Source organism: Natrix helvetica (genome assembly GCF_964273705.1).
Source record: "Natrix helvetica genome assembly, chromosome: 1".
NCBI lineage: Eukaryota > Metazoa > Chordata > Lepidosauria > Squamata > Natricidae > Natrix > Natrix helvetica.
The window spans coordinates 188,238,649-188,263,129 of record NC_138548.1 but is presented as its reverse complement, the minus strand read 5'-3'; the positions used below and the strand labels follow the sequence as shown (position 1 = coordinate 188,263,129).

Genomic DNA, 24,481 nt, shown 5'->3' with positions numbered 1-24,481 from the left:
GGTTGACAAAATAGGCTCTTAAAATGCTTCTATAAAGAAAGACTGTGTATTTCAAAAGCCTGCTGTCTCATTGCTTATGCTCTAGGATATGATTTTACTACAATGGTAAACGTTACTGCAATTATGGGAGCCTTTCTAACAATCACAGTGTTTTATTTTTGGATGATATAAAATTGTTTAGCTTGCCTTTCAGATCTGAATAGACAGTTACTTGCATTCTACAGGTAGGCTTCAGTCTGCCATACTTAAAGCTGAGGAAACTTAATTTTTTAGCAAATTCAAAAGAAGCTATTTATTTTAGGGACCCCAGGATTCAGTTAATTTTGTCAGGCATTTGGGCAAAAGCAAAGGCCATTTCAGAAAGTGGTACAAGATTTCACTGCAGTAGTTGATCATCCTAAATATTTTGCTTACAATTTGTAAATCTTTATTTTAATACAGAGAAAAAAATGGAATGATAATGAAGTCCCTTGGTTTGGAATCAAACCAAAAACATATATTATTTACATTTATTTTGTTTCTGATAGGAGATATTAAGGTACTATTAAATATTTGGGAAATCAACATCCTTTTCTCTTAAAAATGGGCACTTACCTAGAGTGAATGGTAGGAAGAGTCACAAACCACAATGGATTTTCACTTCAGCAATATAGTAGAAAAAAAATCCTCTTCTTAATTATATTGGTAAGGGAGAATTATGCAAAAATATTTTGTTCTAAAGCCTCCCATGTCACAGAATAACATCAGCAAATACCCAAGAGATGTAAGCTTTAACCAACTGTTCAAAATTCAAAGCAATCAATCATAAAAGGATCCAAAGATGAGACTGCTTCATACAAAATAAGAGTCCAAAACAAAACAATAAAAACAAAAAATAAAAGAATCATCGTTCTAGTGTTTTTAAAAATCTATTTCCTTGATTGCAGTCTTCAGCTCCATCAAAAATAAAATTTAAAAAAATCCCACTAAATCACTATTTTCTGTATATCAGCAAAAAGGCACACAAGGGTGGAGAATATGCTATGCTTCCAGTTCCAGAAACAGCAGCAACATGCTAGAGCTCAGAGCCAATCCAGACTGAAATGCAGTCAGCAGCACCATCATGCTATGCTGCTTTCTAGAAGCTCATCCCCAAATAAGCAGTGGGGTTCTTGTGGCTCTTAATCACAATAACAACTTTCATCAAGATTCAATATCCTGGATAGCAGCAGCCCAACAGCTATTCCTCCGGAGGGCATTCCATCAAGCAATTGGAAATCTTCAGCACCACGGACAGCAGCCTGTGACTCTCATTTTGCATCATGCAGGCAGAACGTGCCGTTCCTCTGAGAGCACCTCCCCACCACCACACACACACCTCCCTCCCAGTCCGATGCATTTGCTCACTGGCATTAGATTTATCTTTAGGCACTTTTCTTAAGGAAAAGGCATTTTATAAAATGGCTCTTAAATGTTATCCGATGATCACCTTCATTAAAAAAAAATCTGCTTATTTTCAAGGCACTAGGATCAGACTGCAGGACTACGTTACAGGAAGTGGAAGTAGGTAGACTGAAGCTTTCTGCATTTACGGAACGATTTGGCAAAGGTAACAACCAAGGCATCGGTCTGATTATTGCCTTGTTCATGCAGAATTCTCTCCCTCCCCCGAAAATTACTACATTTGCTACATGTGAGTCTCAGTGTATTTGTATATGCATGCATATTATATGGTAAAATATTAAGCTTTCCCTCCCCCCAAAAAACAAATTTCTTTGCAGAAACTGTAGTAAACTAAATATTTTATTATTTTCACAAAATGAGACAGTCAGCTGTAGCTTTTACTATAACTTGAAAAGGGGTGGGGTAGGGATTCTCTGCAATTCATGTTTTCTATCATTAGATGTCAATATAAAACTAACAGTATTTCTCCAGGAAAATGGCAAATTGTATATATTTTAATACATATTTAAAGCCATGACGAAAGATACAAGAAAAATAAAGTTTGGAATATTGTTTCTATTTAAGTAAAATATAGAGATTTTACTTAATGTAATATGTAATTGTTTCTTTCAGATGTTTATTTCAGATTAGGCCACCTTCAGTGCTATGAGATTTTTCTAAATAGCAGTCTCAATTCCAAATACGAATAGTGCCATCAGAACCACCTGAAATTAGATGTTCTGCCATATGATCAAATATTACACTCTGAACTTTATCTTCATGGCCCAATAAGCTGGAAAGATGTCCCGATTTGAGTTCCAAAGTCTTAACGGTTCCATCATTGCTTGCAACAGCCACAATATGACCTGCAATATAAAGTAAAAAGGTGTGATATGTGTGATATGCTGTTGTTCAGTTGCTAAGTTGTGTCCAACTTTTCGTGACCCCATGGAGTATAGAACGCCAGGCCCCCCTGTCCTCCATTGTCTCTCTGAGTCTCCATAAACTCATGCTCAATATAGTCACTGAACTCCCCTGCAAAGCCAGAGCACAGCTGAGGTTTCAAGTGAAAGTAATAGCTGAATCCTTGATTTTAAAAAGTTTCTGGTGAAAATTCTAATAATTATCTCAAGTGGCTGGAGTGGGATTTAGTTACGTACTCTTTCGTTCTCTTTGTCTAAATTTATTATTCTCTTAGTTCCAAACATATCAATCAGAAATTTATTTTTTACAGGAATAACATATAAAGATAAAGGTTCCCCTCGCACATACGTGCTAGTCGTTCCCGATTCTAGGGGGCGGTGCTCACCTCTGTTTCTAAGCCAAAGAGCCAGCGCTGTCTTATGGCAACTCCGTGGTCATGTGGCCGGCATGACTAAACGCTGAAGGTGCACGGAACGCTGTTACCTTCCCATCAAAGGTGGTTCCTATTTTTCTACTTGTATTTTACACGCTTTCGAACTGCTAGGTTGGCACAAGCTGGGACAAGTAACTGGAGCTCACTCCGTTATGCGGTGCATGGATTCAAACCACATATATAGGTACTGTATGTTAAGTAATTAAGCTCCCCGTTAGAAGACTGAGTATGCAGAGAAGCGTAATGAGAGTGATATGGAATAACATGCACAAACCAGCATACCGAGACACTGAATAGTATAAAAATATAGTAGTTTACTATGTAGAAATATAGAGGTATTCAGAGTCCGGTTAACAATCCAAGTCATACACGGTTCAGTAATTCAGTTATCAAAATAGTCAGTCTAACACACAAAGTATAGCTAAACAGTAGCAAACCACAATACCTCAAAATACACTGCTCAACGTCTAACAAAAACAGAGAGCTAACAGCCATTCTGGCTCCCTCTTATGGCTGCTTGAGGTAACAAACCAATTACATTGCCAAGCCAAGCCTAGGGTTACATCCCTAACATTGTATACCAAAACTTATTGCCTATACAAAATAGTTAATGACTATAAAAGATAACACATTAGGTGAAACTTGGTTCAATAGTAATAACTGTGTGAGAGATCTTGGAGTCCTAATGGATAAACATTTAAATATAAGCCCGCGGTGTGCTGCAGCCACAAAAAAAGCCAATGCAATCCTAGGCTGCATTAACAGGGGGATAGAATCAAGATCATGTGAAGTGTTAGTACTGCTTTAAAATGCTTTGGTGAGACCACACTTGGAGCATTGCATCCAGTATTTGTTACCACAATATAAAGAAGATGTTGAGACTCTGGAAAGAGAGCAGAAAAGAGCAGCAAAGATGATTACGGAGATAGGGGCTAAAACATATAAAGAATGGTTTCTGCAATTGAGTATGCCTTGTCTAGTGAAAAGAAGGACAAGGGGTGACATGGTAGCAGTGTTCCAATATTTGAAGGGTGCCACAAAGAAGAGGGAGTCATCTATTTTCCAAAGCACAAGAAGACAAGAAACAATGGATAGAAACTAATCAAAAAGAGATTCAACCTAGAACTAAGGAGAAATTTCCTGACAGTGAGAAGGGCTTGCCTTCAGAAGTTGTGGGTGCTTCATCACTGGAGGCTTTAAGAGAGACTGGACAGCCATTTCTCTGAAGTATAGGGTCTCCTGCTTGGGCAGGGGGGTTTAAATAGATGATCACAATGGTCCTTCCAACTCTGTTATTCTGTTATGTTTCATTTTAAGGAATTATGATTCAAATGTATATCATATGTTTGCAGTCAAGGTACATTTGAAGGAGATACCCCAGACATCCACAATATAACTTTTGATTGAGATGAAAAGTAAAGGTAAAGATGCCCTTGAGTTAAACCTCAGGTCATGATGACTTCTTCCATGGCAGCATTAAACAAGTGTTTGCCAGTGGCTTTTTCAGGAATTGTGTTTTTTTAACTTCTCGGCCTACCCAACAACCTTGATAAGACCTCATTCAAGCAGTAACCAAGCCAGATTCTGTTTAGTTTCCAAAATCAGTCAACTTTAGCTAAAGTCTGTCATCTGTTGAAATGATTGAGATATTAGTGCAAATAATAAAGATATAATTAGTCTCATTTCTGAGACTGAATTACATTAGTGCATACTGTCAATGATGGAAGTGTAGCATTTTTAACTTCAATACCAAACATAACAGTACAACTGAACATCTAGGTTTACAAAATATATAATTGTGAATGTTAGATGTCAAAGTGAGAGCTTTTTTCTAGCAATATGAAATTTCTAAAGAAACCATTACATTCTCACATGAAAATAAATCAAAAATATTTTTTCAGATTTTTGTTTTTTAAATGTGAAAGTAAAACATTCTGGAGGAACTAGAAGTCATTCTTACAAATTCATACTCCGTTACATATTTTTTGTTACCAAGTTTAACAAACCTATTTTCAGTTATATGTCAGAAGATATGTAACAGCATATTATGGGGAAGATGAAACATTTTTGATCAGAAAGTCATTTTTATGCACATCAGAACTAATTTAAAAGTGATTCTGCAGGATCAATATAAACAGAAATGTTGCTTGGCATTTTTATTAACTGAGGATGGAGATATTGAACACCTCAATTGATTTCTAAAACACAAGTGGAAAGATTTCTGTTGTTTGTCCAAAAAAGTGCAAAACTGAAAAGTTTTAACAAATGTTTGCACTTAAGAAATAAAAATATATTAGTTTTTTAAAAAATGACTCAGCTGAAGGAAAAATAACAGCAATGATGTATGATAAAATGTTATCCACAAAAGATTATGAGAAAATGTTTCCCATAAGCCTATAGATTGTTAAAGTTTTCAAAAGTTCATATTTATGAGATTAATATTCCTGGTTTCACTAGAGCTGATGAAAGACTGCAAGGAAGTTTTTCCTTAGTTCCAAGTTGGATCGCTTTTTAATGATCTTCTACTCATTGTTTCTTGTCCTGCCCTCAGGTACTTAGAGAATAAGTTGATCCCCTTTTCTTTATGACTGGTCCTCTGTCACGATGTTAAAAAGTTTGCTAGGCCTGAACTGCCTAAACTGACATTCAAGAGTTAAACTAAGAAAGCTTTATTGCGCAGGTCATAAAACAAAAAAGGTTCTTATCTGAAAGTGATTTATTGCGCACGCGTTACACATTCCAAGTTCCTCTCTTCTTTGTTCGGCAGCCAACTTTGGCAAACGTAGCTTTCATTATCAAAATGTAACCAATTAGTTATTTTCTGTTTCATTTACTTTTATTATTTTATTATTAAAGTTTGTTTATTAATTAGAATACTTTTAAAGACTTATTTTTCTCAATATCTCAAAAGATATGCGGAAGGGAATCAGCCACGGTCCATTGATCTCCAACAGGGTGTTTTTCCCCTGACAACTTGGTATGCAGAGTTTGGCTTTTTGATGATACCGGCTGAGATGGTTACAATTTATGGCTGTATTTTCTCTTCGCGCTATCTTAAGATAACCGACTAAGCCTAATTAGCAATGTCGGAGAAAAAGAAAAAAGAAGAAAAATGGAAAGAGCTTTTTCTGACAAGGAGACTCCCTCGGACACAGAGAAGCAAGATCAAAACGTGCTTCAGGAACAACAAATTCCTTCAGGTGCCGAGCCAAATATGGGAGAAGGAGCTACAGGACGCGACATCCACGAAACGAGGTCAGTGGTTCCTCCTTCTAAAATATCTCCAGGAGATTATGAATTTTTGGGGGCCAAGCCAAAACTTCCCACTCTGCCAGAGCCACTCCATTCCCAGACCCTCGCAGATTATCAAACGATTGATGAATGGCAACTGCCGGCACAGGAAAAATCCTCCCACGCAGAAAGCAGATTTTATGAAATTCCCCCAGATGATGAGCAAGAAATGCAAAGCTATCTTGATCAAATAAAGCTGTTTGAAAAATATGCTAGGGAGGCGAGAGCGTGTTTTGAAGAGATAAGGCGAAGTAGGAGAAGCTCCCCCACTCCCAAAATGTCTGAGGACGCCATCTTGTCTTCAAAACAACAGCCTAAGACACACCCCACAGAGTTCATTGGTCAATTAGAACAAAGAGACATGTACACGTCACCGAGGTCACGTGGTCCCTTTGAGCCCATTGAACTTCCGCATACATATAGAAAGGAGAGGCAGCCAAAAAGTGAAGCTGCACTGCCATCTGCTGGCGGCGAAAAATTATTACAACAAAAGATAAAGCAATTGGACCAGATTTTTAGAGATCTATCTATGAGTTTTACAGAAGCCCAAACTTTGCCATCAAAGGTTAAGTCTTCAACACCCCCTGGCGGTGCGGAATTCTCCCTAGATGGAAAAAGGCAAAGCCAAAGGCGAATTCGAGGAAGCCAATTTGATGTTGCCACGCAAAGGCCAATGATGCAACCCCAGCATCCCCTGGTTCAACAACCAGCTTTGCAACCAGAGCAACAAATCATTCCTCAGCAGATATTCACAGTCACCCCCTTGACTGGTGAGTCCAAATTAAAGGAGTCAGGAGAGAATTATAAAGCCTGGGTCAGTGAAATTGCGCTCTTGCTTCAAAGAGAAGGCACATATTCCATGGTTTTTAATCCTCCCCGTCAACCCTGGACACCTGCGATAAGAGACCTCGAAAACAGAGCAATCACGACTTTACTCATGTCAATGGAAGTTGAGATCCAAGGTATCTTTCCACCTGATGCAACTGCCCAAGAAATATGGGCTATTTTGGAAGATTGCTACAGGCCCGTTTCAATTGAATCCTCATGTTTGCTCATGTCTGAGTTCCATGGTTCGAAGTTGAAACCTGGTGAACGAATTGGTGGACATTTGACCAAACTGAAAAGAATGAGAAGTGAATTGAGACAAAATGGCCATGTAATCGATGATATCCAAATGATTAGCATCATCATTAACTCATTGAATTATGAATGGAAAGATGCTGTTGCAAAGATTAACTACGTGCCTATTGCTCAACGCACAGTTAACCACGTTTGCAGACTTTTAGTGGAAGACGAAGCTATCAGGTTAGCTACCCCACATCTGCAATGGCCTCCAGCACCAAAGGCTCCAGCCAGACGTCCCTTCCGAGGAAGAGGCTACGCTCCAAGGATGCCAAAGTGCTACACCTGCAACCGTGTGGGACATGACACCCGGGATTGTCCCCAACGAGTTCCAGCTCCCGTCACGTACCAGCCCAGAGGAACAGATTCCAGAGGCAGAGGTAGAGGCGGAAGACAAGGTCGTCGTGGTCCAAGGCGTGATTCACAAGCTCCACTTGCAACACTGGCCATAACCAACGTTCCACAACCTGATCCAAAGTTCGACAGACGTCTTTTGTGGACTTTAGATAGTGGAGCAGCTGTGCACGTTACCCACAGAAGGGAACTTTTCACAGAGATGGGCGAACCAGAGCCCGAGTATCGAGAACTGTATTCCTTTACCAACCACACTTGCAAGGTTATGGGAAAAGGAACTGTTTACATTGAAGAGCTCGATACACACATCCCTGATGTTTATTACATACCTTCAGCAACCAGTAATTTGCTTAGTCAAAGTCACTTGTCTAGAGATTTAAAGTTCCAGGTTCACCACCTCGAAAAAGCAAGTTACTTAGTTAAAGATGGTGATATTGTTGCTGAAACTATGCTGATTGGTGGTGTTTATTACTTAAAGCCAAGGCCTAAAGGGCAAGCACAGGCAAGTATGCAAACTCCAAAAAGGCACAACGTAGACCCAGAGAGAGTTGTCCCAGAGAGAGAAAACGTTACTGTGCCAAAGGCTCCTAAAGCCAACAAACAGAGAAAACAGAAACAGATTGCTCAGAGCAAGCCTGAGGGTCCTCATGAAACTGTTAATGTTGAGAATTCACTAACTGGTAAACCTTTGCATTCCAGGTGTATTCACAAGTGGCACAGAAGATTGGGGCATGCCAGTTTCCGTGTTCTTAGAAAGATGCCGGAGTTCGCAAAAGGTTTGGATCTAAAGGGGTGTAAGGTGTTTTTGGATTGTGCGGTTTGCAAAAAGGCTAAATCCAAGGCGGCTGCAATTCCCAAACACGCTACACGCCTGTCAACACGCATTTTTGATTTGGTACACACTGACATAGTGGGTCCTTTCCCACCAACACTTGGTGGCAGAAAGTATTTTTTAACAATTGTAGATAATCATTCTAGATATGGATTTGTATATCCTATGAGAGAGAAATCTGAGACCTTTCAGATCTTTAAAGACTTTGCAGCGTTTGTTTCTACACAATACCAAGTTCGCATTGCCAGAATCCAGAGTGACCGTGGTGCAGAATTCATGTCTCAGCGTTTCCAGGACTGGATGCGTAAGAATGGAATTCTTCATCAGACATCTGCTCCATATACACCGGCTCATAACGGAGTCGTAGAAAGAAGACAAGGGGTTCTACAAACCATGATGCGTTGTCTTCTAGAAGATGCCAATCTCAGTAACGCATACTGGGGTGAAGCAATCAAATATGCAAATTATATTGTCAACCGTACTTGGAGCAGTGTAATCAATCAAACTCCTTTCTACATGCTGTATGGCTACAAGCCTAATCTCAAGAACCTCCATATTTTTGGTTCATATGCTATGGTGAACACTCCTATAACTCAAGGACCAAAGAGACTAAGATTTATGGGTATTGATGATAATTCAAAATGGTACAAATTCATTGATACTAAACATGTGATTGTCATTTCACAATCTGCTAATTTTGAGGAAGACATTGACTGGTCCAGGATTCATTCCAATGATCCTGAAGTTTATTTTCCTAGAGATGGTGTTCCAGATGCCACGCAGCCTGATGACAATTCGCAGGCAGATATTCCTTCTACCAGCTCTTCACAACCTGATGTTCCGTCTTCGCAAGCCGCGGATGCTGATGCTAGCGACGAACGTGAGGACGAGGATGATGATGATGAAGAAGAAGACTGGACTGATGTTCCTAGACACTCCAAGAGGGCCACAAAAGGAATCCCTCCACAACGTTATTCATGGCAACTGACAAAAACACCAGTACCTTTGATTTGCAACGTTACTCTTCCTCCTGAGACATTCACACAAATCAAACAGCTTCCTGATTCAGAACAAGACAGATGGTATGATGCAATGCAGGATGAAATGGACAGTTTAAAGAAACTTAATGTATTCACACCTACAAAACCTCCAGCAAATAAGAAAGTCATTGGCACCCGATGGGTCTACAGAATCAAGAAGAAACCGAATGGTGAGTCTTTATACAAAGCCAGACTTGTAGCTCAGGGTTTCGCTCAACGTTATCCTGAGGACTACACAAACACTTACTCACCAACAGTCAGAACTGAAAGTGTAAAAATTGCTTTAACCACTGCAACTATTCTTGGTTTAGAAGTTTTCCAATTTGATGTAGACACAGCTTATCTACATGCAGACCTAGATGAAGAGATCTACGTGAGAAGCCCTCCAGGATTCCGAAAGCAAGAAGGGGATACCTGGTTCCTGAACAAAAGTCTTTATGGTTTGAAACAGTCAGGTTTAATGTGGTATTTATGTCTTACTGACAAACTAAATTCAATGGGCTTTATTAAGTCCGAAACTGATGAATGCGTGTTCACAAAAAGATCTAACAATGCATATGAGATAATTCTTGTTTATGTTGATGATATTGTTTATATTGGTCCAAATAAGAAAATGAGTGAGATTTTTGCTAAAAGTTTGCAGAGATACTTCACACTAAAATCTTTAGGACAAATTAGCACTTATTTAGGTGTTCAAATTGAAAAGACACAGAAGGGGTTCAGTCTTTCACAAGAGGAGAAAATTGACCACATTCTACATCATTGCAACATGAAAGATGCTAGCACAACAAAGACACCCATGCAAACAGATTTTCACAACTTAACACATGAACCAAGTCCTGAGTTCGAGGATCAAACACTTTATCGTTCAGTCATTGGTTCACTATTATACATTAGTAGTTGGACCAGACCTGACATCGCACTTAGTGTTAATCTTTTATCACGACACGTAGGTAAGGCAACACAATTTCATTGGTCATGCATTAAGAAGTTGTTGAAATACCTAAAACACACTAAGCACATGAAGTTATTGCTAGAACCAACACACACTGATCAACCAAAGCTGATTTGTTTTGTTGATTCCGACTGGGCGAGCGACAAGAAGTCACGCAAAAGCACTTCTGGTTACATGATGTTCCTAAATGGTTGTCCTGTTTACTGGCAAGTGAGAAAACAGAGTTTTGTTTCATGTTCATCTACTGAAGCTGAATATGCTTGTGTTTCAGATGCTTGTAATTCTCTAACGTGGTTTGATGCTTTGATCACAGATATCTGGACATGTCCGATTCGACCAATCACCGTGATGGAAGATAATGTATCTGTTGTTTATATTTCTGAGTCACATTTCACAGGTTCTAGGTCCAGACACATTGACATTCGTTATCAAAACACAAAGCAATTAGTTAAGCAAGGTTTTGTTAAATTGCAATATGTTTCTACACATGATCAGATCGCAGACATGCTTAACAAACCACTTGCCGCAAATCAACACGAGTATCTGCGAAAGAAGATGTGCCTTAATTGATGATTTGATGATGTCAGCCCAGACTAGCAAAAGAAGGGGTGTCACGATGTTAAAAAGTTTGCTAGGCCTGAACTGCCTGAATTGACACTCAAGAGTTAAACTAAGAAAGCTTTATTGCGCAGGTCATAAAACAAAATGTTATCTGAAAGTGATTTATTGCGCACGCGTTACACATTCCAAAATTCTCTTCTTTGTTCGGCAGCCAACTTTGGCAAACGTAGCTTTCATTATCAAAATGTAACAATTAGTTATTTTCTGTTTCATTTACTTTTATTATTTTATTATTAAAGTTTGTTTATTAATTAGAATACTTTTGAAGATTTTTATTTTTCTCAATATCTCAAAAGATATGCGGAAGGGAAACAGCCACGGTCCATTGATCTCCAACAGGGTGTTTTTCCCCTGACATCCTCAAGTATTGGAAGACAGCTATCATGTCATCTCTAAACCTTCTCTTCTTTAGGTTAGGCATAGCTGGTTCCCTTAACCATTCATTATACCGCTTGTCTTCTTTGGTGCTTTTCTCTGCACTCTTTCTATGGTCTCAGCTTCTTTTTTGTATTGTGGTGGCCAGAACTGGTTGCCATATTCCAAGTGTGGCCTCACTAGTGCATTATACTATAGATCTGTACTATCACTTCTCATTATCTTGAATGTGAAATTATCCCTCTGTTGATGTAGCTTAGAACTGCATTGGCTTTTTGACTTTAATAACTACAAAAACTTGCTAATTTGTCAATTTAGAAATTGAAGAATTAGTTGGCACAAGGATAATCTCTGAGTGGCAGGCTAAGAACAAGTCTTATTTCGTTTTTAGCTTTTAAAGAAAGTAGTAGAAATGATGTGTTATGCTCCTTAACATATATTTAGTTTTGTAACCATAATAAAAGAAAGGATGTTTGTATGTGTAGAATCAGTTCTTTGAGCAATTCAGGCTACAAAAGCCAATTGCTTTGATTAAGTGACCATTTCCTTGAGAAGGTACAGGCCAGTTTTGCATCTTGTATTTGTTTAAACCTGTGTTTGAATTTTGAGGCTACAAGTAAGCCTCATATAGCAATTGCTCTGTGACTGTTTGCAGCTAAATCAGTATGAAAAGTAACTTTGTGACCAATTCTCACATATATCACTTTCACAGATCTGTAAAGTGAAGGAAAACTAAAGCAGAATTGTAAGCGCAGTTGTGGTTTTACTTAGGGACTGCTTTATTTAACAACTAAATTTGCCACTCTAAATTGTGATTACTAAACAAGGACTATATTTCTTTCTGTATGCATTTCATAACAAAGGCCTAGCTCAACATAATCTTAAAATGGATATGTTACAAAGGCCAAATTCAAAGTGCTTGTTCTAGGCTGTAAGCATTGCATTAATTGGAACTACAGAACGAAAAGTAATGCTTCTGCTTTACAATCCCACCTGAGCACTTTAGAAGCTCTGCTTAAAGTAATTTCATATTCCCTGCTAACTTCCATAGAGGCCCATCCATTTCGTACATACCATCTACCAGTGACGTGCGGTGAGGTTTACGGCTGGTGAGGCTGGTGATGTCATCAGGAAGGCGGGGAATGGGACCACGTGTGCTGGAGCCTGAGGCTACCTCAGCCTCAACCACACGTGATCCCATTCCTCGCCTTCCTGAGTGCGCTTCGCCGACTCGCATTCCGCGATCCCCAACAGCAGCTGCTTTTCTGTGCGTCTGGCGTTTAGGACATCCGGCTATCTACCTAAACGCCAGACGCACAGAAAAGGATCGCGGAGCGCTTCGCCGCCTTCCTGAGCGTGCTTCGCCGGCGAAGCGCTCCGCGATCCCCAACAGCAGCTGCTTTTCTGTGCATCTGGCATTTAGGAGTATCTGGCTATCTACCTAAATGCCAGACGCACAGAAAAGCACTGAAAAGCACTTTGCCTCCAAGCCACTTTGTCTTGATGACGTCGCCGACGTCGCTGCTGGGCGCGGCCGGACGGAGGTAACCAGAGTGGCGCCGAGGGGTCCGGGCGGATGAAAGAGCGAGCGAGTGAGCGATGGAGGATCAGGCAGCTTGATCCTCAGTCGCTCGTCCGCCGGACTGCCTCGGCGCCATTCTCGCTACCTCTGTCCGTCCGCGCATGGCAGCTGCGGCGACGTCATCAAGCCCCTGCCACTTCTGGATGTCTATTGCAGTCGCGAGGAGCGTGCAAAGTACAGCGGAGGCAGGAAGGTTATTGGCGCTTCCGAGAACCCTCCTGCCTCCGCCGGTTGCCCAGCTGGCACCGCCCCGCGCGCGCTCCTCCTCCTCCCTCCTCTTCCTCTTATATATATGAAACTCCTTGTGGATATTATTATTATATATTATTATTTCATGATGAGAGGTGAGGCTCTGCCTCCCCTGCCTCCAATGACCGCACGTCCCTGCCATCTACTGGCTGAAAAGCCTGTTTATTTGCAAAAGGCTTTTTACTTTTTAATTTCATGCATGTTCATTGCAATGTAATGTTTTAACTCATTTTATTATTTTAAATGGGGAGGTTGTTATACAGTGGACAGATTTGAATAACCTGGCTCTCTAACATGCAACAAAATACCAGTTTCAATTAATACTGGAAGGTGGCAAAGGGCATATAACTAGACTTGATATTTATGAGCGACCATATGATCCAGCAATGTATCAAAGTAATCTGCCCACCTATCCCAGACCAGCTAAGTATGTGTCAGGTTACCATGGTAGCTTACCTCACACTATCTTTTTCTGGAATGGTACTATTCACACCAGCCATGTTTTCATGCCTACATATCCGCAGGCCGCAGTCAACAAACAGTGGAGGACTTGGCGGGCCCTCTATCAGTACTCCTTCCTCAACAATGTTTGCCCATGGCCCTGTCCCGGCCACTTCTCCTGGCCAATTCACCAAGGGACGCTTGTCCATGGGTGTTTCACTGCATGAGACACTTAAAATGCACCTCCTGGTGACCGGATGGGATGGGCTCCTGGCACACACCTCACCCAGCAGCAGTGGCGGCAGCAGCAGCTGCCTGCCAATGGTTGCTCCTGACACAGCCAGGCTGCATTTGGAGCTGCGTCCCAGCTGAAGGGGGGGATCCAGCCTCCCTGGCATCCACAGGCCCACTCAGTAGGGGCCAAAAGGAGTGTGAGTCCCAGCCATGATCAGAGCCTCAGAAGCCCCACAGGGAGAGTGCATGCAGGCAGCCTCTCCCCTGCTAGGAGACCCCACACATGCCTCATTATTCCCTGGAGAGGAGGATTTGCTAAAAAGGTAAAAACAGACTATATGGTGTGAGAAGCTAAAATGGCTCAGTATGGGGAAAAATAAAAATAAAATAAATTAAAATGTTAAATAGCCTTTATGGTTAAATGTTCAAGCAAACCTTGCATATTTAAGCATTCAGTAAAACACCCAGCAACAAGCATCTCTTAGTGAATCAGCCAGGAGAAGGGGAGGGGGAGGAGCACTGGTGGACCATTGCTACAGTGGTGGGTTTCAAAAATTTTTAGAACCTCTTCTGTAGGTGTGACTTGCTTTGTGGGAGTGGCTTGCTGGCCATGTGACTGGGTGGGAGTGGCTTGCTGGCCATGTGACCGGGTGGGAGTGGCTTACCGACCGGGTGGGCATGGAAAATGTGGTGAAACTCACTTAACAACGCTCTTGGTTAGCAACCAAAATTTTGGGCTCAATTGTGATCATAAGTTTTCTTCCTTCCCTCCTTCCTTCCTTCCTCCCTCCCTCCCTTCCTTCTTGTGTCTCTCTCCCCCACTTATGTTCTCTCTTCCTTCCTTCTTTCTTATCTGTTTCTCTCCAACTTTTTTTCTTTCATTTTCTCATTCTCTCTCTCTTTCTCACACACACACACACCATTTTCCTCATGTCTGCCACCGACAGCTCTCAAAGAGAAGGAAGGGCTCCTGCCTTGGGAAGGGGTTGGACTAGATTACCTTCATGTTCCCTTATATGCTCCTAGATCTACTCTACACATATATGTTCTGCTCTGTGCCAGTTGAAACTGTTTTGTGTTTGTGTGTGAGGGGATGTTCTTTTCCAATTTTTATTTTTTTATAATTTAATTACTTAAAACACACTCTAAAATATTTAGATAGCAACTGTAAGAACACTTCAACCATACAGCAAACAAAGGACTAAAATTGAAATATGAATTTGCAGAGCAATTGCTCTCTCTTCTTTACAAAATTCTTGTAAACATGCAATGGTTGATATACACTTGTAACAATATAATAGATAGCATAATGGAAAAAACTGTGGGAATTAATTTTTTACAGCAATCAAAACTCTCATGACTTATTTATCTATCCAAATAGATATAATATTAATAAAATAATGTGCTTTAATTTATGGATAGTGGGAGGTAAATAGTAATCTTACTCTTCATGGCAATGTATATCATGTCTGTTATCAATCTAAATATATATTTGGTTATACCAAGTAGACAAATAAAAATAACCTCCTGCTAGTTCTCATATTCCTGGTGACATTGAGCCAACTGAATGATTAACAGCTTCTTTTGAAAAGAGTCTCAAGTCTCCGCAGAACTGGGCACCCTGTTTTCCATCTTTTGAAAATATTCCACTTATAGTGGAAAAAAAGTGCAACAAGAGGTCAAACAGAAGGGAAGGCCTTAACTCACATTGTGAAACTAAACACACACGCACACACCCAGAGACACACAAATATTTTCTATACTTTATTGAAAGTGAATATTAAATTGAGTTGTAATATTTTTAGAACTGTTTTCTTTTTAATTAAACATTAAAATGGTAGAGTTAACTCTAATTTAATTTTCATTTGATTGTTAGAAACCACCTTGAGTATTCTGATGAGGTAGGGCAGAATATAAATAAAAATGAATAAATAATCCTGGCTCCTACGAGCCAAAAAGATATTTTGCTATTGTTTAAGTGATGAAAAAGATGAAGAGTTTTAAATAAATGAATAAATTACTTTTTAAAAGGTCAGTTTCAGTGAAACTCACACACATAATATTTAGGCTCACCACTGAAATTGGGAATGAGAGTCTGTGGCTCCATGTCTCACGATCTTCTTCCCCGCCTCGGTTCTGCAGGTGATAAGTGCTGCTGCTGCGCAGTGGCGGCTGCGGGGGAGTCGGGGCTAGCCCAGGAGCAGTAGCCTACACCCGCCATCGCTTGCTACCACTCAGGCCGGAGGCCAGGTGCCGGGCGGACACGCAGAGAGGGTGTGGTGACAGCAACGGCAGCCGAGCAGGGGACCGCTTTGCCAAAATGTGATATCTCACATATCTAAGAAACTAAATGCTGCCGCCCTTGCCCTTGGGGCTCTTCTTGTGGGACATGCTGGCTGGCACTGCTTCAAGGCGCCCCGGCCACTGGCTCCTCCAGCGCAAAGCCTGTCTCCCAGCGTGGTGTGGATGGGGGGGGGAGCAAGCAGACGAGCGGCAACCAAATGGCCGTGGCCAGGGGGTGAGCAAGCGAGGGGGTGTTCCACTGCTGGAACCGGTTCTAAACGGCATGCTAGATTTGTGGAACCTATTCTAGCAAACCGGTTAGAACTGGCAGGAACCCACCCCTGCATTGCTGGGGAAGGAGTGTTTGTGGGAGATCTTCCAAGCATTAATGCCAATGGTGGGTCAGCTGGTGGGGGCCAGAAGAGGAGTGGGCACAGAAATGTAGCCAGCGCAAATTGTCCTAGACCAAGGGCGTCAAATTCAATTTCATTGAGGGCGCATCAGGGTTGTTTTTGACCTGGGGGGAGGGGGCGGAGTGGGCATGGCAAGGGTGGGCATGGCCAGCTCAACATCACTCGTATCAGGAGCCCCTAGGTGGCCTGAGCACTCTGTCAAAGAAAATAGGCTTCCAAGCTCCAATTTCAGCTGTGATGGTCCCCTGGAACCCTCTGCCAGTGAAAATGGAGGTCGGGAGGGCTGCGTATGTGGCCCTCCTGAGCTCCATTTTCACTAGCAGAGGCACCGCGGGCCAGTCCTTTGCTGTTCCCAGGGTGGCCCTGCCGGCCATATCTTAGCATCCTGCAGGCCCGATCCAGCCCCCAGGCCTTGAGTTTGACACTCTGTCCTAGACCCTCCCCTTAATACATAGAAATAACTTTTCAAAAGCTGATTGTCCTAAATTTCAGAGACTATTAGACAGTACTATTACTGAATTAATACCTACACTGAGTTATTACAACAAATTTGTGGAAACTACCATATTTTTCAGCATATAAGACGACTGGGTGTATAAGACAACCCCCTACTTTTCCTGTTAAAATATAGCATTTGGGCTATACTCATCATATAAGACTTCTGAGGCACACCAAATAAAAAATTAAAAACATCAGATTTGATTTCAATATGGTAATTTTAATTCAAGTGGTTGTGACATATAGGTATTTAGCAGGAAAACTGTCACTTATAAACATAAGGCTGCTTGTCATCAAGCATGTAATATAAAACATTGCAAATGGATTAAACTTTTCCTAATTCACTCTAAAGCTGAAAGAGGGGATAAGATGATAAACCCAGGGGGGTGCCATGCTGTTAGTTTTCTAAGCTGTCAACCAAACTGGAACTGATGATGATAGGGGGAAGATGAGAAATAATAGAGAGGGAGAGCAGCTCCCTGGCAAGTCAGCTACCATAATCAATGGAACAACTTGCCTCCAGAAGTTGTGAACGCTCCAAAACTGGAGGTTTTTAAAGAAGAGATCAGATAACCATTTGTCTCAAGTGGTGTAGGGTTTCCTGCCTAGGCAGGGGGTTGGACAAGTAGACCTTCAAGGTCCCTTCCAACTCTGTTATTCTGTTCTATTCTATTTGAATATAAAAATGCTTTATTTGGTCAAGGTTAAATTAGTATGTTATCTCTGGTAACAAAGTCTTAATGGACTTTTAGTAACTGGGATCAAATGGCCACTTGCTTACAAATAAGAGATGAGGAATGGAAAGAAGGCTTATTAGCTTTATTTTAAGAGAAAGTGATATGTTACTAAAAAGCATATACTTGTTATGAACTGATAAGTCATTTCTTTATATATTTTTGTTTTATCTTCTTTCTTTTCTATTTTTCTTTCCATTATTTTTACTTCTTTTTAGCATAGTTAGCATTCATTCATAAATTTTAATGCCAATGTTTAATAAAATTATCTTATTTTTTAAAAGAACTCCTCCCCACCATCCCCCGATACCCATAGAAATCCTTCAGGCTGGGTGTTACAGTCCAGATGAATCTGAAGGCATCAAACAGGGAGCATATCACTTGTGCAGTCATAAGTTTCCTAAATCATTCAGTTACTGACCCACGATAACCTTGGTTACTTTGGCCACACACTACCTGAAGGTTTACCATAGGGTTTTTCAAACTGGTCTGAGTTAAGATGTGTAGACTTCAACTCCCAGAATTCCTCAGCCAGCATAGGGAATGGTTCATGGCTGGCTGGCTGGCTGGGGAATTCTGGGAGTTGAAGTCCACACATCTTAACGCAGCCCAGTTTGAAAAACACTACTGTTGCAAACGCGAAAGAGTTAAGAAAAAATACACGCTGCAACCAGGCTCCGAGAGTGCCATCCAAAGGGAGGTGATGCAAGATGAGACCACACTTTCCCATTCCGTCCAGAGATGGATCCCCTTTATTATTAACCTCGAGGGGAGACACAACAGCGGCAGGGAGAAAAAAAGAGACAGAAGCCAGAGGCGAGAATCCCGGGCTGTAGAAACTAAGGAAACAACGCCTCGCTTTGCTTCGCTCCACCAGCCACGTGGTTCCTGAACTTGAGGGGCTTTTTGGGATCGCGGGAGGGTCACCCTTTTTTGGGGGGGCGTGAAGTTGGTTTGGGGCTTTTCCTGGTCAATTCAAGGGTGTCTCTACCCCTAGGTTGATTCGCGCTAATTTTAGGCTGAGCGGGGTGGTGGAAGGGGAGGGAGAACCACGCTATACGGTGCAAGCATGCAGGTGAAGGATCAGTTTCAGCTCGTATACCCGGCATATAAGACGACCCCTGATTTTTGAAATAATTTTTTGGAGTTAAAAAGTCATCTTATACGCTGGAAATACGGTATTAAAAATGTTTTTGATTGTCAATCCCATGGGGTTGCAAAACCAACTATCTCCAAGGCCTTACAGCAGAAACAAAGGAGAAATTGCTGAAGTATCTCACCCTTTTTGAGATTGATCATATGCAGAAGACATTGTGAATGCAGGACAGCAGTTAATTACTTCTAACGCTGAAGCTAAGAGAGAAAGTTGGATTAAAACAATAGAGAAACTGGACATGAGCACAAGTAGCCACAAAGTGTGGAGATTGATGAGGCACCTGAATAATGATCCAACTCTCCCTAGAAATCATGCCAGTGTGACTGCAGACTAAACAGGCAGTCAGCTTCTTAGGCAACCCAGATCAAAGGCCACCAAAACACATGATTAAGATCAATAGAAATAAGGAGGATGAAACGACTAATTTATTGTCCCCCTTTATTATAGAAGAACTGAGAGAAGCATAGAAGAGTAGACTGTGCAAAGCTGCCGGTTAGATGACATTTTCATTAGACAAATAAAGCAATTTGGACCAAAAGCAAGACAGTAGCTACTACTGTGCTTTTTCTCTCTTGTGCAATACTTACAAAATGATATAGATATAAAGAATGATATAAAATTGCTTCGCTGTAGAACCTCTTTTCAATACCGCAGCAGGCTGGATTTCACTCTGAAAAAGTTGCACTGCACAGATCCCGAATTTAACCCAGTACATTGAAGGTGGATTCCAAAAGGGCAATGTAACAGGACAGAGGTGGGTTCCTACTGGTTTGGCTGAATAGGTAGTAACCTGGCAGCCTGGGTCGCTGGAACTGGCAGCGACTCAGGCCTGCCACGTCCCCAAACCCATTCCCTGTTGCTCGCCCCACCCACCCGCCCCACCCAATTACTCCTCACCTCCCAGGTGGCCTGCCTGCCTAAGCTGCCACGTAGTACCTGCCCTGTGCCCCAACTGAGCTGCCTCCTCCTCCCTACAGGTAAGTCTCACTAGCCCCCCTCCCCAGAGCTTTCTGCAGCCTGTCCCCACCAGGCTTGTAACCTTATCTCCCCCCACCCCTTCCAGGATCCCCATGAGCCCCATTTTGGCTCCTGGGAGTTTCAGAGAGGCCTGCTAGGCCCAAAACAGGGCGTGGGGGGGGGGTGCCTAGCAAGCCTCCCTGCAGTCCCCTGGGAGCAAAAATGGGCTGCAGGGGGTGGCTTCAAGGGAGAAAGAAAGAAAGAAATCCTCACTGTTTGGGGATCCCCAAGTGCATGGAGCAGAGGCCTTCAAACTTGGCAACTTTAAGACTTGTGGACTTCAACTCCCAGAATTCAGTTCTGCTGGCTGGAGAATTCTGGGAGTTGAAGTCCACAAGTCTTAAAGTTGCCAAGTTTGAAGACCTCTGGCATGGAGCTGAAGTTGAGAGCTTATTGAAAGTGCAGCTAGCTATCCTTGCTCAGGCTAAGCTAATCAATAGTGGAGCTCTAAGAATGCCAGATGATCAATGGGCATGTTCTCAGTTTCAAAACATCTGGCTTTTCTTCCTCCTACCAAAGATCTTCTGGGGTTCTTCACAGGAAGGGAGGGAGGGAGAAAGGGTGGGAGGGAAGGGAGAAAATAAGAAAGGGAGGGAAGAGAGAAAGAAAGAGGGAGGGAGGGAGGGAAGGGAGAAAGAAAGAAAGAAAGAAAGAAAGAAAGAAAGAAAGAAAGAAAGAAAGAAAGAAAGAAAGAAAGCGGGAGGGTGGATGGGAAGGGAGAAAGAAAGAAAGAGGAAAGGAAGGGAAAATGAAAGAAAGGGAGGGAGGGAAGGAGGGAAGGGAGAAAGAGGGACGAGAAAGTGAATGAGATATGGATGAATGGATAAAGGGAGGGAGAGAGAGAAATAGAAGAGGAAGGAAGGACCACAAACCTGGCACTAGACACAGCTTCAGAGGATGCTTTGAAACAGCACAGCAATCCAGGGCTAGAAGGGACCTCAGAAGTCATCTAGTCCAACCCCCTGCTCCAGCAGGAGACTTATATCATCTTGGTTATTTTGGTGCCAGAGGAGAAATTCCCAGAAATCCCCAGGCATTGCCAACCTCTCCCCCGCTAGTAAAAAAAAAAAAAAACTAGAGCAAAAACTTCATGCAGTATTAAAAAGAATAGAAAAAGGGGCTGCTATGTAGTGTTTAATGCAGTGGTCTCCAACCCCCGGGCCACGGACCAGTACCGTGCCGTGGATCAAATGGTACCGGGCCGCCCAAGGAACATTAAATTATTTCCATTTTATTTACTGTGGTGTATTTCTCTCGGGTTTGTTCGACTTTCCATGGACGAGAGGTTAACCAGGAGCTGAGAGACGTCACCTAAAGCTGCACCAATACTGCGCATGCACAAATTATCATGATATCAGGGCGCTCTTCTCTCTGTTCACTGGTACTTTCTCATGTTTAACAGTGCTTGGTGTACGTGTATATTGTGTTTGTTCAAATTTAACCCACAAATTAGCAAAAATGAGTACGAAACAGACGTTGTTAGAAAGTTTTCCTGGGAAAAAGAAAAGGCCCAGTGAAGAGACAGAAGAAGAGCCTTCAACATCAAAGAACCACAAAACTTTTAACAGACAATACCATGAGTCCTACTTGAAATATGGATTTATCGGGACAGATGATTCCCACACACCAATCCCGCTCTGCATAGTTTGCAGCGACCAGCTCTCTAATGAGGCAATGAAACCTTCAAAACTGCTTCGCCACTTGAACACCAAGCACCCTGGATTAAAAGACAAGCCCCTGGAGTATTTTGAAAGAAAAAAACAGGAACACGAAGGACAAAAGAAATTTATGAGGGCCACCACATCAATAAAGGAGAATGCACTGAGAGCATCATATTTGGTGGCTAAACGTATTGCTAAGGCTAAAAAGCCATTCACTATCGGTGAAGAATTGATCTTGCCCTCTACTAAAGACATTTGCCGTGAACCTCTAGGAGAGGCTGCTGTGGAAAAGATAGCACATGTGCCTTTGTCGGATAGCACTGTGACTAGGCGCATTGAGGAAATAGCCGAAGACATTGAGACACAATTGTTGGAGAGGATTAATACATCACCGTGGTATGTACTCCAGATTGAAGAATCTACAGATATCAACAACAAGGCAATACTATTTGTTTATGTGCGATATCTATATCAGGAGGATGTGCATGAGGATTTCTTATGTGCACTATCTTTGCCAACCAACACCACAGGAGCAGAACTGTTCAAGTCACTGGATGGTTATATATCAGGACAACTAAAATTGTCCTTTTGTGTCGGCATATGCACAGACGGAGCTGCTGCCATGACCGGACGACTGCCTTGTTTAACTGCTCGGATTAAGGAGGTTGCACCTGAGAATGAATCTACGCATTGTATCATTCACAGGGAAATTCTGGCAAGCCGAAAAATGTCACCGGAATTTAACAGTGTATTGATTGATGTCATTAAAGTTATTAACCACATCAAAGCACACGGCCTTAACTCGCGCCTGTTTGAGCAGCTTTGTGAGGAGATGGACGCAGAGCACAGATGCCTTCTCTTATACACAGAAATAAGATGGTTATCCAAAAGAAAATCGCTAACTAGAGTATTTGAATTATGAGAGCCATTGCAAAGATTTCTCTCAGAAAAGAAGTCACCGCTGGCAGCACATTTCAGTGACAAGGTATGGGTCACAAAACTGGCTTACCTGTGTGACATATTCAGCCTGCTCAATGAACTCAATCTGTCCCTTCAGGGGAAAATGACAACTGTTTTCAAGTTGGCAGACAAAGTAGCTGCATTTAAAGCCAAACTGGAGTTGTGGGGATGGCGCATGAACAGAGGCATTTTGGACATGTTTCAGACATTAGCGGGGATTTTAGGCGAGACTGAGCCTGAGCATTCATTCTCCCAGTTGGCGCACAATTACCTGTCTTTGCTTTTAAAAGAGTTTGAGCGCTACTTCCCAACCACAAAAGACCCACGAACTGGTAAGGAATGGATCTGCGACCCATTTGTCAACAAATGGTAGAATGGATCTAGCATGTCTGTGCAAGAAGAAGATCAACTGCTGGAGATTGCAAATGACAGCGGCCTTAAAACTACGTTCGAGACAACAACTCTGCCTGTGTTCTGGATTAAAGTCATGGCGGAATACCCTGACATTGCCACCACAGCACTTAAATCCCTATTGCCATTTCTAGCATCCTATCTGTGTGAAGCGGGGTTTTCTGCAGTGACAGCAACCAAAACAAAACAACGGAATAAACTGGACATAAGCAACACACTTCGGGTGTCATTGTCTCTTATTACCCCCAGATGGAACCGTCTCGTTGCAAAGAAACAAGCTCAGGGTTTTCATTGATTTAGCGTTCTAGTGAGTTAAAATTTTAAATCACTTTATATTCATTTTTTGATGTAACTGTATTTTATTTTGAAGGCATGTTTAAATACAATTAAATTAAAATTATTAAATCAAAACAATCTAAATATAAACAATCAACGCTCCCCACCTCAGTGGGCCACGGTAAAATTATCAAACATTGACCGGTCCGTGGCGATAAAAAGGTTGGCGATAACTGGTTTAATGGACTGCTAAATTGGCAAAATGGATGGCTAAATTGGCCACACCCACAAAATAAGCCACACCCACAGAACTGGTAGTAAAAAAATTTGAAATCCACCACTGTAACAGGAACTGCATTCATAGATTTCAGGGCTGCATAGGATACCATCAATCTTTGACAACTGAAGCAGAAAGTTTGTGATATGACTAAAGATTTTAAACTACCAAATATCATTAAGAATCTGCTTCAGAACCGAATGTTTTTTGTCGAATTCCAGGCAAGGTGAAGTAAATGGAAGAACCAAAGGAATGGCTTACCAGAAGGTACTCTATTGGCTTCAACTGTTTTAAATATTTACACCATTGATCAGCCGCTTCCTGAAGGTACAAATAACTAAGTCCCAAAGATGCTTTTTTCAAGAGGCAACTGGACTTTTTTGTGTTGAGCAAAATGTCTTCAAAGAAAAACAAGAAAGTTCAGTTGGCTCTTTAAAAAAAGCACCCTTGGGACAATTATGACCTGGATGACTAAACAACTATATGTATTTGATGGTTGAGCAATGGCTGTACAGGGAAAAAAATTTCAGGAGGTTGAACAAATTTTAACTAAAGCCTAATAGAGCTGGATTGATACAATTGTGATAATCAGTTAAGACCAAATCCAGCAAAAACTCAGATATGTGCTGTCCATCTTTGCAATAAGCAGAGTACTAGGAAGCTGCATATTATATAGAACTGGACATTATTTGAGCATTGCCACAGCCCTGAACATTTTGGGTTATCTAGATAGGGCCCTAACATATAAGCAGCACTGTACCAACACTAAACTGAAGGTCAGTGGGTGAAATATCATCCTCAGGTAATTAATGGGCTCTACCTGGGGTGCTAAGCCAGGAGTCCTTAAGACAACAGCTCCAACTCTTTGCTACTTGGCAGGTGAATATGACTGCTCTGTTTAGCATAGATTGGCACATGCT

General features: G+C 41.7%; 2 protein-coding genes across 5 annotated transcripts in view; both read right to left on the bottom strand.

Moving 5' to 3' along the window:
- The window catches only part of VWC2L (von Willebrand factor C domain containing 2 like), an 84,985-nt gene extending 83,719 nt beyond the window's left edge, over positions 1 to 1,266 (bottom strand). For both annotated transcript variants that reach the window (XM_081967114.1, XM_081967115.1), the window contains exon 1: positions 595 to 1,266. The gene's annotated coding sequence lies outside the window, so the exon portion shown is untranslated. The remainder of the gene's footprint in view (positions 1 to 594) is intronic.
- Positions 1,267 to 1,766: 500 nt separating this feature from the next.
- The window catches only part of SPAG16 (sperm associated antigen 16), a 295,715-nt gene continuing 273,000 nt past the window's right edge, over positions 1,767 to 24,481 (bottom strand). For all 3 annotated transcript variants that reach the window (XM_081934340.1, XM_081934339.1, XM_081934341.1), the window contains one exon: positions 1,767 to 2,288. In XM_081934340.1, coding sequence (XP_081790466.1) covers positions 2,113 to 2,288 — 176 coding nt within the window. In that variant the 3' untranslated portion in view covers positions 1,767 to 2,112. The remainder of the gene's footprint in view (positions 2,289 to 24,481) is intronic.